Raw genomic sequence first — 17,656 nt, forward strand, 5'->3', positions numbered from 1 at the left:
CTGTACATGTAAAAAAATTAATGAAAGATCTGACTGTTTCAAATTATAAAAAAGAAAGCATTCTTCCAGGTGATAAGGAAAATGAATGCACAGCGACACTGTTGTCACCATGACAGGAAGAAGGTAAATATCTATAATGGGGACACAAAAAAAAAAATCCTGACATACAATAGGTTTTAACCTTTTCCCTCCCCATCCAGGGCAACAACTAGAATTTTTTTTAAAAATTATTTTAAATGGCATGTAAAACTAATAGGTTATGGTCAGAACTGTGTAGATGGGTAGACCCAAAGGCGGAAAAAATTATTGTGTGTGCAGTTGCTGGCTGGTATATATAATATATAAGTATAAGTAATGTGATTTGGAGCTTTGTCTAGCTAATTATTTAGCAAAATTTCAAAATGTAGAAAGCAGTATAAAATAGCGATTCACCTATTTATTTAAATACTACATTTTATTTTGCTTGGAGTTCTCTTTTACAGAATATGAAATAAATAAATACGGATTAGCGTGCTTGCTTGAGAAGAAGGTGGAGGGTGGGGGGTGGGGGATGGGGCTGGTATGGCAATTAACTTAGAATTTTCCTTTTATAAGGTCAAATCTATCTAAGTTTTAAACAACCATCACATGACCCCAGGGCAGCGCTCTGGTGAAACTGAGCAGGGGATCGGAAAATAAGCCATTTTGTTTATGTAATAAAATATAGGCACCGCTCATCCGTAAACAGAGAGGAACTGACGCATTTCAGAGCTAAGAGCTGGAGCAGAGTGCAATGAGCAGAAACGAAGGAGGAGGAAGTCATATGAGCAAAGTGCACTTACAGGTGTCCACGATCCAAATCTCCACTGTGTCTTGCTGTGGACAATCTGCTTGGTTTCAGGAATGCCTGGGCACGCAGCTGTTTCACAGTCCTGTCAAAATCAGTTTGGTGTGTTAGGCGGTTTCCTTTCCATAATTAATGACTTTTTGAACTTGTTGCTAAGGAGAGCAATATTGAAGGAGATTTTGCTGATGCCATTGCCTGGCACTTGGTATATAAAACAAGGCCAGGTTTAGGGATTCTACTACACATCCCAATATCGCAGAACATCTCCAGTTTCTACCAAGCTTTATTATTTAGAATATTATTTATTTATTATTTAGAATATTATTTATTTATTATTTAGAATATTGATTTATCAGGCTGTTGACTTCTGAGGTTATTAGTCAAGGAACCTTAACCCCTTTTGCAAAAGATCAGACTTAACATGACCACTGTGATTGGCTGTTACGGTGGTCACGTGATCGGAAGCCAGTCCAGCTGGCTACTGGTGTCTTTTTGGGACCAAAGAGCCATTTTTGGCAGCTCGATCTATGTGCTGGATTGCTCCTAGAACATAAAAATTGCCCGCCAAGCGACACATATGTGCGGCATGTAGGCGTTAAAGCCCAGCTTTTTGCCACCACACATATGTGTTACTGCGGCATAAAGGAGTTAAAGATTAATACCAGGTATGGATATTTTTAGATAGTTACATTTTTCAGCTTGGGACAAAGTAACTATGTATATACCATACCTGGCCAATACCCCTGGAAGCTTGAAATCACTGTAGTGAGCACCCTTATTCAAATGATCTCCACTAGCTTCCGGGTCCTGTGCCGAGCGGCTGCCCTGCTGCTTTGAACACAGGAGGTCGCCCATAGATTGCTCAATAAATGCAAAGCATTCTTTGACTGGATGAGGAGGAGATGCAGGGTGGTGACACCTTAATCCCCACCTTGTCCAATCAGAGAACGGTTTGTATTCATTGAGCCTACTACAGTGATTTCCAGCTTCAAGGAATATGCACTAGGTATGCTCCATGCATAGTTACATTAGTCCAAACTGGACCAGTGAAACCATGTAAAATATTTATACCTGGAATTTTTCTTTAAAAAGAATCCAACAATTTGCTCATTGAGGTATTGGGAGAATGAGGACACTACATGATTCAGTGCCCACATTAATTGCTAAACGCATTTTTGCCATAAAAAAAAAAGGTGGTTGAGCTGCATTTTTACCACCCTGCCTTTAAGCTGCAAAGGCAGCCAGATGGGGAATTACATATGCTGTGGCAGCAATGCCTTGCATATTCAGGGGAATTGGGCCTTGTCGCAACTGCAAGCCAGCTGCTAGACTTGTGGTTGTGGCGAAGTATTCCCATTCCACCAGCCTATTTGACTGTCAAACCCCCCCCAAAAAAACAGGCATTCAGCAAGTGGGAGTGTCATCTCTCGAATGCCTGCACTGCTCTGTGAAAAGCAATCTACCACAGATCTCTCTTCACATAGCAATGCAGGTGTAACAGAGTCCTAAAGTTTATGAATGACATTCAAGCAGGTACACTTCTTCTTCTTCTGCTTGTGATGGGTGAGGGTTCCTACTGAATCAACCTGCAGTGTGTGTAATGTCTAGCTTTGGGATCTTATGCCAATTTGAAATTTACCAATAGGGACATTTGCTCAGGTGACCACATTTTCACACATTTCCTGTTGTGTCTCCCGGACAGGAAGTGAAGGGAAATGTCCAGGATAAAACATAGACAGCAACCCCTTATCCTCCATTAAAAAAATGACATTGGCCTTAACTGCTTAATACTCTATCCAATATTAAAAAAAAAAAAGATTCTACTTTAGAGACCCTTGGGCATGCATGTCAATATGATCATGTTTTCTATGCTAGTTATTGCCCTAAACATAAGAGCAGCAGTTGTACGAGCGATGCTGCTCAGGACAAAGGTAGTAGGGAAAGCCATGGGCAGCACAGGGGGTCCAACGGAGATTGGACAATTATTTTAATACTTATTCAAGGATGTCTGCTGCACCTTAGACACTAGATCACCCAAACCCGGCCAAAAATGACTGGATGGAGGGTCGTCTTCTAATGTCTATTGATACTGTTGACTCACTTTTTAGTTCACAGATTAATATGAACACGACCAAGTTGTGTATCAGTGTGGGGTTCTTACCTGTGTGTCAGTAGGTCGAGTGGCTGCATTGCATTCGCTGTCATCCACCACAGCCCCATAAGCACCTACAACGCATTTCACAGCTCTCATCTGATAACCTGCGCCACATGCCGCTGTACACTGTGAAAGTAAATACTGTTAGGATGATGACTGCACCTTGCATCTAAATTGGAACAGAAAACAAATCCATCTGTGTACACATTCTTAGAGCAGAAATATAGTAAAAATAGTAAAATATAGATGAATAGGCCATTAAATAACAAATCCAGCTTTTAATCTCTGGAATCCAATTGTTTCTTCTTCTGCCACTAGATGTTTAGATGTCCTCAGTCTGATGTCCAGCATCATTCAGCCCGCTTCCTCTGAGCCCAGGTTGTCCAGTGACTGGACAGTGAACGGAGAAGCAGCACAGTGATGAGCTCATCTGTGTCACTCAGCTTTCACCTTCAATGAGCATGCACATGATTGGAGCTTACTGGCTCCTTGTAGTGCTTCCTCATTATTCCTCCAGCTCCACTGTTCAACAATTGCAAGAGGCTGATATCAAGTCACATTCGGGTATTTACACTATGTGCATTTAAAAAATACTGTACATTTACTTTTGCATTAATAAGTGATTTTTATATCTGTCTTGAGTTCAGCTTAAAATGCATCTTATATGCAAGAAAAAAACCATTACAGTTTTAAAACTCTACATAAGCATACTACAGATCTAAATAATCTAAACTGTCCTCTATCAGCTCTAAGGGATGGTTCACACTGCTGCATGGTGCGAGATTGCATGTGATTCACAGTGCACTGCAGTGCAAATTACATGCGATGTCTGTGTGATGTGAATTCAGCCATATAGTATGCATTAATTTGCTTCGCATTCGGACCAAACTCGCGCAGGACCCTTTTTTTGGTCCGCAGCAGAATCGGATCTCATGGGTGTTTACTCCCATGCGATCCAATTCCCGTCCAAATTTGCAGATCGCACTGCGATATGCAAACTGATTTGGGGGTGTCCTTAACTTTTAATTGACACTCCCAGCAGTTTGTATAGGGCAGTGTGAACTGCCGCCGGGAGACATGTGATGCGGGAACCCGCAGTGGATTTGCAGGGTTCCCGCATCGCAGCAGTGTGAACCGGCCCTAAGACCGAGAACTGAGAGATCACATGACAACTGGAGAGCCTAGCTGGGGAGGGGACAGGAGTGGCTGGCTCTGGCTCTCAGTCGTGGCCTGAAAGGCGGAGCCAACTGTCAATCAGGCAGCGGGGTGGATCCTGACAATATTGTCAGGATGCTTCCTGAGCCTGGAGCAGCTCTGCCCCATCGGCTGATAGCAGGCAATAGCCTCTGGGCCACAGGAAGACAAACTTTAAGTGCACTCCTGGGCTCTGAGGAAGAGGGGGCACCCTCGAAACGCGTCAGTTTATTTTGGACTATTCTCACCCAACTCAGGCCAGCAGACCCTGTTGGACGATGTTACTGATGGACTTTGCAAATTTCTTGCTTGATTTTATCACTCATTTGTGAGTCTAATATTTTATTCAATAAATAATAATCTTTTGCTGCAAAGTTAATGCGCAAGGCTGGTGCGCTCTCTGTCCTTGTTTTTTAGAATTTCCCAGGGTTCTCCCTGACCTGTTGAAAGTGGCAGCACAGCTGATGCAGTGGTGTGATTTGTGAACAAGTCCCACCCACTTCTCGATTTTACCCAGAGTAACCTCTCCAGCGCAGGAGCATTTGTTTTCTCTTTGTACTGTGACCAACAAGAGAGGTATGGCCAAAAAAGCTCTACAAAAGCTTTGGCCATACTACTTTTTTAAATGTATTTTCTAAATGCAAGCAGTAAGTACCCTTTGCAATCCACTGTACAGCAAAACTCAGACTGGAAGTGGAAATAGCAGCACGAGGAACCATTCAGTTGTGCTTCAATTCGGATGTGCTAATAAGGGGCATGTTGATAGCAGGAGAGAGCAGAGTGACATAGGGAGCTCATCAGTCTGCAGCTTCTTCATTAACTGTGCAGTCACAGTCAGGGAGGGGGGTGGGGTACAACAAGACTTGTAAATGTTACTTAAAGTGGTTCTAAAAGTACAAGGTTCTTAACCTATTAAGGCAGTAGCAAACTCTCTTTTATAATATATATATATATATATATATATATATATATATATATATTATAATAAAGCTTACCTGTACGTAAAATGAATATCTCCTAAATTTGCACCATTTTGGAGAAATTCTAGCGGCAGCAGCCGGTGATGTCACCAGCGCATGCACTCTGCAGGAACAGCATACCCTTGCCATCCCTTTAGTGCTGTGTGACGCAGCCGAGACTCTTGCGCTTATTTAAGTGGCTGCAGTCCGTGAACCTGGAAGGGAGACCCGGTGAAGATGGAAGCCTCTGCAGCAGTGACAGTGCACTGCTGGAGGGCCTTGTTTCAAGGCAAGTCTTTCATAATGTGCTAGTATACAATGCAATAGGTGGAAATGTGTTTTTTTCCCACACGTTTACTACCCCTTTCAGTTAAAAAACGTTCTGCAAGCATCTCCCTCCTCAGCTCCCCCTTATACTTACCTGAGCCCGATCTCAATCCAGGGATGTACACCAGAGCAGCAGTTCTCCCAGCTCTCTCTCTCTTCATTAGCCAGAGAAGCAGCAGTGAGGTGGGGTGGGGCTGGGCCGAGCTGTGCTTTGTGTGTCATTGGACACACAGAGCCAGCACAGGGCGTAAGCATGCATTAGTGCCCCCATAGCAAGTGGCTTGCTATGGGGCACTCCGCAGGAGGGAGGAGCCAATAGCACCAGTGGGTAACATGAACAGAAGAGGATCGGGGCTGCTCTGTGCAAAACCATTGCACAGAGCTGGTAGGAATAATCTGTTTAAAAAAATATGTTTCAATTAATTTTAGCTGTAGGAAAATCCAGTTTCTTGTCCTATCAGGCTAGGCTGTGCTGTGTGGCAGAGCTGCATAAATCTCAGAACTGGATGGACAGGATTATGAATCCTTTGTCAGGTATGACACCTCCCCTAAATGTACTTCGAGTGCATCTTTAGCTACTGAATTTATTGGTGTATAACACGCACTTTTTCACCCTGAAAATTGGGTGCAAATAGCGTGTTATACGCCAATACTTGAACTTTAGCTGCCTCAGAGGGGACAGGGAAGGGACGAGCGCCGTCTGATTACATACAGTGAGAATCTCCTGTTTACTTGGCGGCCTCTGTAATAGGAAGTCCCGTCTCCTGGGCCGCCATTGGACCACTGTTCTGCCTATCATAGGAGATTCTCACTGTATGTAATCTGTCGGCGCTCGTCCCGCCCCCCTCCCTGTCCCCTCTTGGCTGCAGATGGGCATCGATCAGGCTGCACTGATGGCAATGGTGAGGCTGCTGCATTGATGGCAATGGTGAGGCTGCTGCATTGATGGCAATGGTGAAGCTGCTGCATTGATGTGGACTGATGAGGCTGCATTGATGTGGACTGATGAGGCTGCATTGGTGGCACTTGTGAGGCTGCAGATGGGCATTGATCAGGTTGCATTGATGGCAATAGTGAGGCTGCAGATTGGGAAAGATTATAATTTTGCTTCAAAGTTCCTTATTTAAGTTCTGCTTAATATAAAATGCAAACAGGTCCTTTCTCTGTGCTGTGCTATATGCCAATACATTCCTCCCTTTCTCTATAGCATAGTTTGTCCCTGAACTGCTTTAGAATAGGACTAGTTAGTGAAGCAATGCACCATTAAACATTTCTAGCAAGGCCGAGGCAGCAAGGCTAATGGCCTCTCACAGGAGGATCTTACACTAAAGTGGTTTTGAAAAAAAGCAAGAGCAAGATAACAGAAAACAGGGTTAAAATTCAGTGTTCCTTTAAGTATTTGAATCATGCCATTTGAAATGTAGGTCAGCTTGCTAACCTACTGGCTGGGATTAAACATGCTTCATTTGCTGACTCTCCAAGTAAAAGTTAAGAATTTTCAATGGTATGAGGATTTCAGAAGTACATTTGATTTTTCTTCTTAAAACATTAATCCTTATACAAGGAATTACTGCCAAGACACCAACCAGATCTTAAATCTGCTGAAGTAACAAGGACAGAAAGCAAAACAATTATTCAGACTAGAATATCTCACCTTTTTTAGCCATGAGGTGGTGCGCTACTGTGAACTGCTCAATTACTAATGCGTTTCACTACAGATATACGCTATGCAATATCTGACCTATGTATTTCAGCTTATAATTAGGTGGATTAGTACTTAAAAAGTATGTTAAACCCAATGTTGTTTTCTCTGTACAGAGTGTGGAAGGGTTAGAACCCCTGGATAGTTTGTACTGGTATCCAAGGCAATATCTTTACTTGGAGGCCCAGCAGCCCGTTCCAGAGGCTACTGAATGTGGCTTTGCACAAATCTCTCAGCTTAACACTATGGGTCCTTTTGGATCTGATTAGAAAGCCCATGTGAAAGGGACCTAACACTATGGGCTCTTTCACACGGGCGGTCCGCCTGACGGACTCCGCTTTGCTCAGCGGGGGATTGATCCGTTGATCCCCGCAGAGCAGGCGGATAACAGGTCCATATCCACTCACTGTGCAGAGATGGACCTGTCAGAGCCCCGCTCTCCTCTATGGGGAGATTGGATGAAAACGGACCACCTGTCCGTTCTTATCCAATTCGATCCTCCAGACGGATGCAAAATAGGGTCACCATCCATGTGGATTTTACAGACAGGATCGGATCCAATATTGAGGATGTCAGCGGAAATGTCACCGCTGGCATCCGCCGCTCCATAGAGGTGAATGGAGCGTCCGATCAGGTCCACCTGAAAAACTGATAGGCGGACCTGATCGAAAAGCACGTGTGAAAGGGGCCTATAAATATGCCAGGAGGAAAGAGCTCAGGTATGACCTCATCAGCACACTGGGGCTGGTACACCGTACTGGTGTACTATCCAATCACAGTCTGGGCCTGGTCATTGACCAAGAATACTACTCTGCTGCAGTGTAACCCGCAGGGGGTCCAGGACCTTGCTATGCTGCCTGGCAAAGGTGCCTGATTCACAAATCCTTGTAATGCCCAACCTTAGGCCGGGCTCACATATGTACGGTCGCAGGTTCATGCCTGAGGTCCGGGGCGTGTCTGCTCACCGATTCAGGTGCGATTCAGGTCTGAATTTTTGCCTGAATTCACACCTAAACCAGACCCAAACATGCACAAGACCCTTCTGCAAACTGGACCACGGCCACCCCAGACATGTGTGAACTGGCTCCATTGGGAGCTGGTCACTCTCGCTTGTCATGCAAATTGGTTGTGGGGAAACCTGCATCCAATTTGCATATGTGTGAACTCAGCCTTACACAGCAAACAATGAACTCCCAGTTATTGATCCATACTTGAATCCACTAAATAAGTCCTAAAGGAGGGGATAGTCTTTGAGCCCCTGAAATGCGCTGGCTGTTGTTTTTTGTGAACCATTATGAATATATAAAAGATCTTGGACTCTTAAACCTTTCATTTGGTGCTCTAAACACATGAATCACAAGACTGGCTGAACAATATTACAAATCATTTGGGAGACAAAAGAGTTTAATGTAACACCTATGCTAAAGATAGGATTATAGGCACAGAAAACGTACATAACATATTCAAGAACTCACACAAATTAACAAAAGATTAACAGTGAAGAAAACAGCATACCTGTCCCCATGGTCCAACTTGCCATGATGCACATTCTTGTTGCTGGCAAGTTTGGACTGAAATCGGCTTTGTCTCTGGATTGCAGTCTCTATCATTTACTCGCGTTTCGCCAAATTGACACCACGTCTGTCGGTGTTTATGTCCCTTCCCACAAGTCACAAGGCACTGAAATTAGAAAGACCCGATATGTCATTCAAACATGTAATTATATATTTTATTAACTTACTCAGTTATATTTCCAGCAAATTTTGCAGCACTTTACAGAGTATTACTTTCCAGTAGAGATCAGCATAGGGTGTGTAAAAATGCAGCCAGACCCAATCCTTCATAAGGTTCCATTCACACCAATGCATTTTTTCATGCTTTTTGCAGAAACGCAGGACATTTTTAACATGGGTTCCTATAGAACATGTTCTCATCAATGCATTTTTTGTGCCTCTGCATTTTTAGAACGGGTCAGGAACTTTTTTAAATTCAAAACGGTGCTTTTTTTGCTGTTTTGGTTCAATAGACTTGAATGGAGAAGCTGCAGAAAAGCATGTAGTGCATTTTTCCTCGAGTTTTACCATGATTATGACGCAATTTATGTTTTTTTATCTGCATAAAAACAGAAAATGCATATCGTGGCAAAATCGCTGTAAAAAACCCAAAAAGCACTGCAGAAACGCTCAAAAGCAACCTGCATAGGTGTGAATGGAACCTCAAAAACAGTGGTCTCCAAACTCTTGGAGCACTATTCCTCCCACAGATACAAGGCACTATTCCTCCCACTGACACCAATGACAGGGCACTATTTCTCCCTCTGACACCAACAATGGGACACTATTTCTCCCACTGACATCAAGAGGCACTATTCCGACCCCTGATACCAACATTGGGGTACTAGCCCTCCCAACAATATAAACAATGGGGCACTATTCCTGCCACCAGTACCAATGATGAAGAACTATTCCTCCCACTGATACCAATTATGAGGCATTGTTTATTCCCATTGATGTTGGGGCATTTTCTACTCAGAGAGATGCTGTCATGTTGCCCATTCAGGGCGAGGTGTGCCTTCTGATAACCAAACCACCCACCGCACTCACCCCTCTAATGCTTTTTGCCACTTACCTACTCCTTTGGAACACTCTCTGTTACTCTACAGGAGCAGGGTATCTGGGTATGAAATTGCATACAACCTGCCCTATGTGACAATGCTTGGATTTGAGTGGTCAGTTCCCAGGCCCAAGCACTGTCATGTGTATAATGACAGTAACGTCATTCACTGTAATAAGCTGTGACAACATCCAACACAGGAGCTTACCCAGAGCGGACTCCTGCAATGGAAAACGTGGATGGGTGAACCCATGGATGGGTGAGAATACCTTCCTGGAGGGAAGTGGTGGGCTATCAGCAGACACTGTGTCTCCTTAACCTGTCCCCAAATAAGCTCACAATCAAATTTCCCTACCACATTTATACACACGGACACAATGCAACCAATCTGAATGGGAGCCAATTAACCTACTAGAATGGTTATAATATGGAAAAGTCTCTCCCAGAGGGGTTTTTCCACAGGAGAAATCAGAAAATTGAATCGTTTAAAAAGATTTTATTAGAATTAGTGAACAACAAGTAATGAACACATTATGGGGTTGATTTACTAAAGGCAAATAAACTGTGCACTTTGCAGAGTGTAGTTGCCCTCTGCAGGTGCAATTGCTCCAAAGTTTAGTAAATGAGGTAAGGCTTCACTTTGCAAGAAGTACCCAATCCCGTGCAAGGAGCATTAAAAAAACTGCATTTTTGCTTGCACATGATTGGATGATGGAAGTCAGCAGAGCATCTGCTCATTTACCAAGCTCTGGAGCAACTGCTCTTGAAGAGGGCAACTGCACTTTGCAAAGTGCACAGTCTTTTTCCCTTTAGTAAATCAACCCCAATGTGTTCATTACTTGTTGTTCACTAATTCTAATAAAATCTTTTTAAACTATTACATTTTCTGATTTCTGCTGCGAAAAACCCCTTCTGGGGGAGACTTTTCCATATTATAACCTGTTTGGGGTGGCAGCAATATATATCACTCACATTCATGTGTTTTTCTCTATGACCTACTAGAATGGTTTTGGACTATTAAGAATATGGTTAACATGGAGGGAACCAACACAAAACATAAACACGACAAGCAGAAATGTCACTAATTACTATTTGGTTATCAGTAGTAAAAAGTAATTGTTGTTCTTTAACAATGCAAATCCTTAAAGAGGGATTAACCTCATGGTCAATATTGGATTATTTTGGAAGGCTGTATGCTCAGACAGAAAAAGTGACCTATCCAGTACTTGCTGGTATGGGGGAACATGTGACTTGATTTACTCTGGTGCTAGGGGCAATTGGCACCTCAGGCACTCAGGCCTTTTTCATGGGATGGAAAGGGAGAGTCCTTAGCCCTGTGTAAGCTCCACATTATGGCTTCTCATTTATGCCATTGAGTGACGATATAAAAAAGGAAAGGTAAGTAAAAGTAACTCCAAGGGCTGGAATAAAGAGAACCTGTTGGTTTGCCTAGCATGTTTATTAATATAAATGTGATTCAGAGTTAAAGCAACCCTGTCTCTATTAAAAAACAAAAAAAATAACAAAAAAAAACACTCCCTATAAATAATTTATTAACACCTACATTTGCCACCCATCATGCCACTGATCTTTGATCTCTTGAGCTAAGCTTGCTGAACATTCTTTAGCATCCAGTACTTCCGGGTGTGCTGGATGCCAATGCTCTGCTGTTTCACCTGCCAGACCCTACATCACTAAAGTGGTGACGCAGGGGTCAGCTCAAGGAACCACAGCACGCAGGAGGCAACCATACATCTAGAAGTATGTTGGACACTAATGTTTTTTCAGTGAGCTTAGCTTTTACAAAGAGTGAAGATGGGTGGCTTACGTGATATCACAGGTAAGTATTCATTATTATCCTTACCCAGAGTACTTTTTTTTTTTAATACCAACAGAGTTGCTTTAGCATGTACTGTATGTCCATCTTAATATTTCATTATGATAAATAATAGTAAGAGTCCAAACTGGATGTGGAAGGAGCAGCTTTTGAGGCCATTTTGCATTTCACTACAATGTAACCAAGTATTCCACTTACATCAGACCAGTCACCTGTCTTCCATTGTGGACACTGGACATCGCTACAACGTTGCTCTGTTAACTTTTCCTGATGGTTACATTTGGAGTCATCCAGAACTTCGCGGAAAGAATTTACGCACACAGCTCTCCTCCTCCTTGTACCTGTGCCGCAACTCTTAGAGCACTGTGCGGGAAGATGAACATTTTAGAAAGATCAATGCATACAAAAGAGTATGCGTGGGCAAAGAAAAAGAAAAACATATGCAGTACACTGCTGTATGACATGCACGTTTCCCCATATTTTGTATATTTCTAAACACTACAAATAAAAATGTATTCCTGCAATTTATCTTGCTTTTTAAGACCTATAACATATGTCTCTATAACATTTTTATTAAATGTAGCGCCCTCCTACACAGGTGCTAGGAATAGGTACATTTAGCAAGAAAAAAGAAAGAAAGGGCGCACCAACCATGTGCATTATCCTTTAGATTCAAATTTATTAAAACTAATGATAAAAAGGAACTACTTATAAACAGTAGTAGAAGACGCATCAGCCAGCAGTGATTCCTGTGAGTTCCTCCGGCACCTCTGGTGGGCTCTGCTGCTCCTTGACTGCATGCTGTGATTTGAAGATTGTTTTTATACATTTGAGATCTTCTACTACTGTTTGTAAGTAGTTTCTTTTTATCATTAGTTTTAATAAATTTGAATCTAAAGGATAATGCACATGGCTGGTGCACCCTTTCTTTCTTCTTTCTCGTTGTCTGCTAGGATCCCCCATCCTTGAGGGCAGCAAGGCCTGTGTTTATCCCATGATTAAGTCTTCATGACGAAATATGTTGGGGCGTGGCTACACGGCAATCGAACGCTTGTGACGTAGGACGCTGTGACAGGGAGCGCCATATGAGGAAGTGCGGAAGTGGGTCCTATCAACACCAGGGATCGGGTGAGACGGGTATTTTGAGAGCGCAGTACCTGGGTCCGCCGCGACCACCATACACTGGTTTTACTGATTGGAGTTTATGCTGTGACAGCTTGCTGTGCTGTGTTATTTTGGGCTTGCAGTGAATTTTAAAGATGTGAGTTTAATGGTGGAGGAGTATGTTATTTTTAATAAATATCATTACGTTATTGCACTATTGGATTATTTTCTTTTTTCATGCGGAGAGAGCTCTTTGGCATCACACTCTGGATAGGTAAAGGTGTACCATTGGAGATCATTCATTTCCCCTTGCAGTGTGGGATAAAGGCTTGGTGGCCCTGACACGAGAGTGGGGGCAAAAAGAGCTGGTGAGTTTATTTACCTAAGGGGAGTGGACTCACAGTCACAGAGGTGCGGTGGAAGATTTATTTTAAGTGAAGATCTGCACTGCATCACGTCACGGAACTACACATTTTTTGGACTTTTTTTGGACTTTTTGTGGACACTTATTTATATTTGTGGATTGATTCACATTGGTTTACACATATATATTTTGAATTATATATTTAATTTTGTTTGTGTGCACAGATATGTTATTCACATAATTGGTTTTGCGCACTATTTCTGTGAATTTTTGATCATATCATTTGATGCACATTAATAGGGAGGAGTGATGATATAATTATATTACTGGTTGATTTTTTGTTTTTCACTCTTCACTATATGTCACTTTATGATTAGGGTTTTCTTTAGCGCTGCTATTTTGAGTTCACTTGGGGCGAGATTGTGGTGAACCAATTTTTTTCATTTATGGTTGATATTATTTAAGCAGCAGCTTAGATTAAGATTATTTTCCATCAGCGCAGCGTTTTTGGGTGTATGAGTGGGCGGATTTTTATATACCTGATTTTTGACATATAACTCGCCTTTGTCACAAAATGATGGCTTGTTGTTAAAAAAAAGCAATAGCATTAATTATGAATGCATTACAGCAGTGGTCATCAACCCTGTCCTCAGGGCCCACTAACAGGCCAGGTTTGCAAGATAGCTGAAATACATCACAGGTGATATCATTTGCTGCTCAGTGATTCCAGTATTCTAGTCTGCATCTCCCCAAGGGAATACATAAAACCTGGCCTGTTAGTGGGCCCTGAGGACAGGGTTGATGACCACTGCATTACAGGATGTCAGTTGATGTTCAGCCAACCAATACTAACTTCTGACCAGGCTGAGTAGCTCCATCCTCCGGTGTTGCAATCCTCATAACATTTCTCCTTGGTGTTGGGCTTCTGTAGACTGCCACAAAATCGGTCATCTACCTTATCCATCCTCCCCTCAGACTTGATGTATTTGGTACAGTAGAAATCAAGTGTGCGGTAACCAGGGCCACACTGGGCACTACATTCACTCTTTTTGGCCACTTGCCACCTGCAAACAGCCACTGTTAGACTTCGCCAGAATTCACGGGCAAAAAAAGGTATCCACAATGACAGATCAAAGGCTAGATTTACCATTAGGAGGCGAAGAATTGAGTTTAGGGACAATGCAGATTAAAAAAAGCTATGTTTGTTTTTTTTAAAGAGAAGTGATTTCCTTTTGGACGGTCTCTGTTTGAAATATCCTATGATAACTTTTGTGATTAAAGTGGATGTAAACCCAATGTCATCCTTTCTAAACTACTGCCATAGGGGTTATCTATAAGGATATACATGTCTCCTGCATGTATCTTTACCTGTCAAATGTCTCCCCTCTGTCTGTTATGAGAGCCGAAAAACTGCATATTCTATGGGTGGGTCTGTTGTCTGGAGCTCGGTGGGTGGAGTCCTGATGTCAGTAGACTCCCCGCCCACCTCTACACTCCCCTTGTCAATATGCATTTTCTCCTGTTTATTTCTTACACTGAACTTCTGCTATGATCTCTAACATCCAGTGAAAAGACAGGAAAGTAACCACATGACTTCAGCATGTCAAATCAGCTGAGGTGTGGAACAGCCAATCCTTGCAGAGCTGCTGAAGAAAGGAGTGGGGGGGGGGAATTAAAAAATAATGCATGTCTTAGGCTAGTGCACGAGATATGTAAATCACCTGTCACTCACAGCAGGGGGGAGGATTTGACAAAGTTTTTCTCTTGTCAAGATTTATCTCACTGAACAATAAAAGAGGATTGCTCAGAGCTGGATTAACTCTGTGTGGGAAGACTATGCTCAAATGATAGGAAATCTTATACTCTACATTATGACATAAAAAAATAAAAAATTTCGGGTTTACATCCACTTTAACTTGCACATAAACACATTGTAAATTTTAGCTTAAGCTATTCGGCTCTGTAAATAAAGGATTTTTTTTAAACAGAGGAACTAAGTAAAGCCTTGAAAACATGTGAAAAGCAGCTGAGAGCACCACCTGCTGGATGCATTTGAAAATACAAAAACATATTCATATGCATTTTTTCATATTTATCATTTTAAAAAAGAAAACTTATTTTAAAATGTTATTTTGTTGTTTTTAACAGCCTTTAACATATTGATTTCCCTTAATTTACAGTGGATTTGAATATTAAAATATACCCTTGTCTCATCAGTGTGAAAATAGGTGTGGTTTAGCAAAAGGGTGGGGATTAGAGTGCCAAAGTGTGTGTGTGCCAACAATCTTCAGCAATGTAAATCCAGCCCTGAATATAGTTTATTATACATTTACCTCAATTCACAGTCAGTGTTACAGGGCTCAGTTACCAGCTCAGGCTGAGAAATGCGATCACATCTTTGGTCCGAGACCACTAATTGATCTGAGTCCCTGGTACAAATAGGCTTCCTTTTCCTTTCTCCTGCAGACATAAGCATATCCTTGTAAGGCATAAAAAACAGCAATCCAGTTTCTTTTAAAATATATTTAACTTCAGCCATTTTTTTTTTTGCTGTTACGAATATTTCCATTTACTTCCTGTCCTAGAGACACAAAGCAATGTGTGGGGAAATTTTCCCCAAAGTGAACAAAAATCCCTCCCTAGACAACTGGCTCTGGATCAGGTACCCCAATCACTTTTTGTGCTGGTGATAAACAGAGACAGTTCAAATGAGGATACAGCCAGTTATAAAAACCCAATATTTTTCAAGTAAGGACTCAGTGTATTTTTATACAGCCAAGACTTTTGATGTCCATTTAGAGCGTCAGCTCAATTTTTCTTAAAAGTTTTTAAATGGTTCTTAACCACTCCTCTTCTGGGGCATTTTTTAAAATTTTTTGCACACGTGATAAAATCCGATTTTTTTACTAGAAAACAATGATATATTTTTTTCTGAAAACAAAGGCCCTGCAGAATAAAATGGTAGCTGTTGCAATTTTTGATGTTACGCAATATTTGTGCAACCGATCAAACGCATATTTTCAGTAAAAAAATACACTAAAATGAATTTTAGTACACATAAACACAATATAATGCCCATTTTTTGGCAAAATATAAAAGATGGGGTTGCGCTGAGTAAACAGATAATACCTGACAAACATGTCAAGTATTACAACCGTGCAGACCCATGAAATGGCAAAAAACTTCAGTACGGTACGCCAAAATGTCTATGAGCAATGATTTTAAAGCCCTTACAGGTCATCAGCTTAGCGTTCACAGTGCATTATGGCTCAGAATTATTGCTGTCACTGTGGCGTTTGTTGTGATACCTCACATGTGTGGTACAATCGCTGTTTCATACACATGTGTTCTATACGCTTGATTGCAGTTGTGTGTATGTGCAGGGTGAGGGGGGTGATTTCACTTTTTTTTTAATTGCTTTTATTTATTTTATTACAGTCTATTTTTTACCCTTTTTCATTTAACTGTATTGCTTAAAATTCCTCTATGTGATAAGATGGACAGGTTTTCTTTATGGAGACATCAGGGGTCTATTAGCCCTCCACTGGAGCTAATCAAGCACAGGGGAAGGGGGTGGTGGAAGCTTATTGATACTGCAAAAGTGATTGGCTCTACAGTCACCTAGCCCATCAGCTTGCTTAAATCCCTTGAATACCAGGGCATGTATACATGTACCTTGGAAGACAAAGGGGCTGATTTACTAAAACGGGAGGGTGCAAAACCTGGTGCATCTGTGCATGGCCAATCGGCTTCTAACTTCAGCTTGTTCAATTAAAGTAGTTATAAAGGCAGAAGTTTTTTTATCTTAATGTCTGTGTGCAGCAGCCACCCCAGCACCCCCTAATACTTACCTGAGTCCCATCTCTATCTAGCAATGTCCATGAGTGCCTCGGCTGTCCTTGACTCTCCCTCCTGATTGGCTTAGACACAACAGCGGCGTCATTGGCTCATGCTGCTCTCAAAGTCAGTTAGCAAGTCAGGGGAGAGAGGGGGCAGGGCCGATCCGGCGCTCTGTGTCAGAATGGACACAGGGAGCTGTAGCTCAGCTTGGGTGCCCCCATAGCAAGCTACTTGCTGTGGGGGCACTCAACAGGAGGGAAAGGCCAGGAGAGCCGAAGAGGGACCCGAGAAGAGGAGGATCTGGGTTGCCCTGTGCAAATCCACTACACAGAGCAGGTAAGTATGACATGTTTGTTATTTTTATAGAAAAGAAAACGAGACTTTACAATCACCTTAAGCTTTCACAAAAAAAACTGGAAGCTGATTGGTTTCTATGCAGAACTTCACCAGATTTTGCACTCTCCAGCTTCTAGTAAATCAACTTCAACGTGTTAAGGAAACATGAATAAAGGATAAAACCTAGAAGTATCACTCCGCTTATAAAAGTCCAGAATACATTTTTTTTTTTGCAGTCGCTAAAGGAAATCCATCACTTTTCAGAGGTTGCAAAGTTCCTCCTTCCTCAGGGCTGAATAAGATCAAAAGAATGAACTCTGGACCAGACAGTGGTATCATAAGAATGAGTAATTAGTAATAATCATGTTGAAGGCTTTATGTCTCATTCTAGTTTGGTTG

General features: G+C 42.0%; 1 protein-coding gene across 2 annotated transcripts in view; it reads right to left on the bottom strand.

Moving 5' to 3' along the window:
• ADAMTS9 (ADAM metallopeptidase with thrombospondin type 1 motif 9) overlaps positions 1–17,656 on the bottom strand; it is a 366,908-nt gene that overhangs the window by 168,759 nt on the left and 180,493 nt on the right. For both annotated transcript variants that reach the window (XM_073592184.1, XM_073592185.1), the window contains exons 19-24: positions 15,415–15,541; positions 13,935–14,145; positions 11,812–11,976; positions 8,679–8,843; positions 2,988–3,107; positions 822–911 (exon numbers count right to left, since the gene is read on the bottom strand). In XM_073592184.1, coding sequence (XP_073448285.1) covers positions 822–911; positions 2,988–3,107; positions 8,679–8,843; positions 11,812–11,976; positions 13,935–14,145; positions 15,415–15,541 — 878 coding nt within the window. The remainder of the gene's footprint in view (positions 1–821; positions 912–2,987; positions 3,108–8,678; positions 8,844–11,811; positions 11,977–13,934; positions 14,146–15,414; positions 15,542–17,656) is intronic.

This window comes from Aquarana catesbeiana, linkage group LG07 (genome assembly GCF_042186555.1).
Source record: "Aquarana catesbeiana isolate 2022-GZ linkage group LG07, ASM4218655v1, whole genome shotgun sequence".
NCBI lineage: Eukaryota > Metazoa > Chordata > Amphibia > Anura > Ranidae > Aquarana > Aquarana catesbeiana.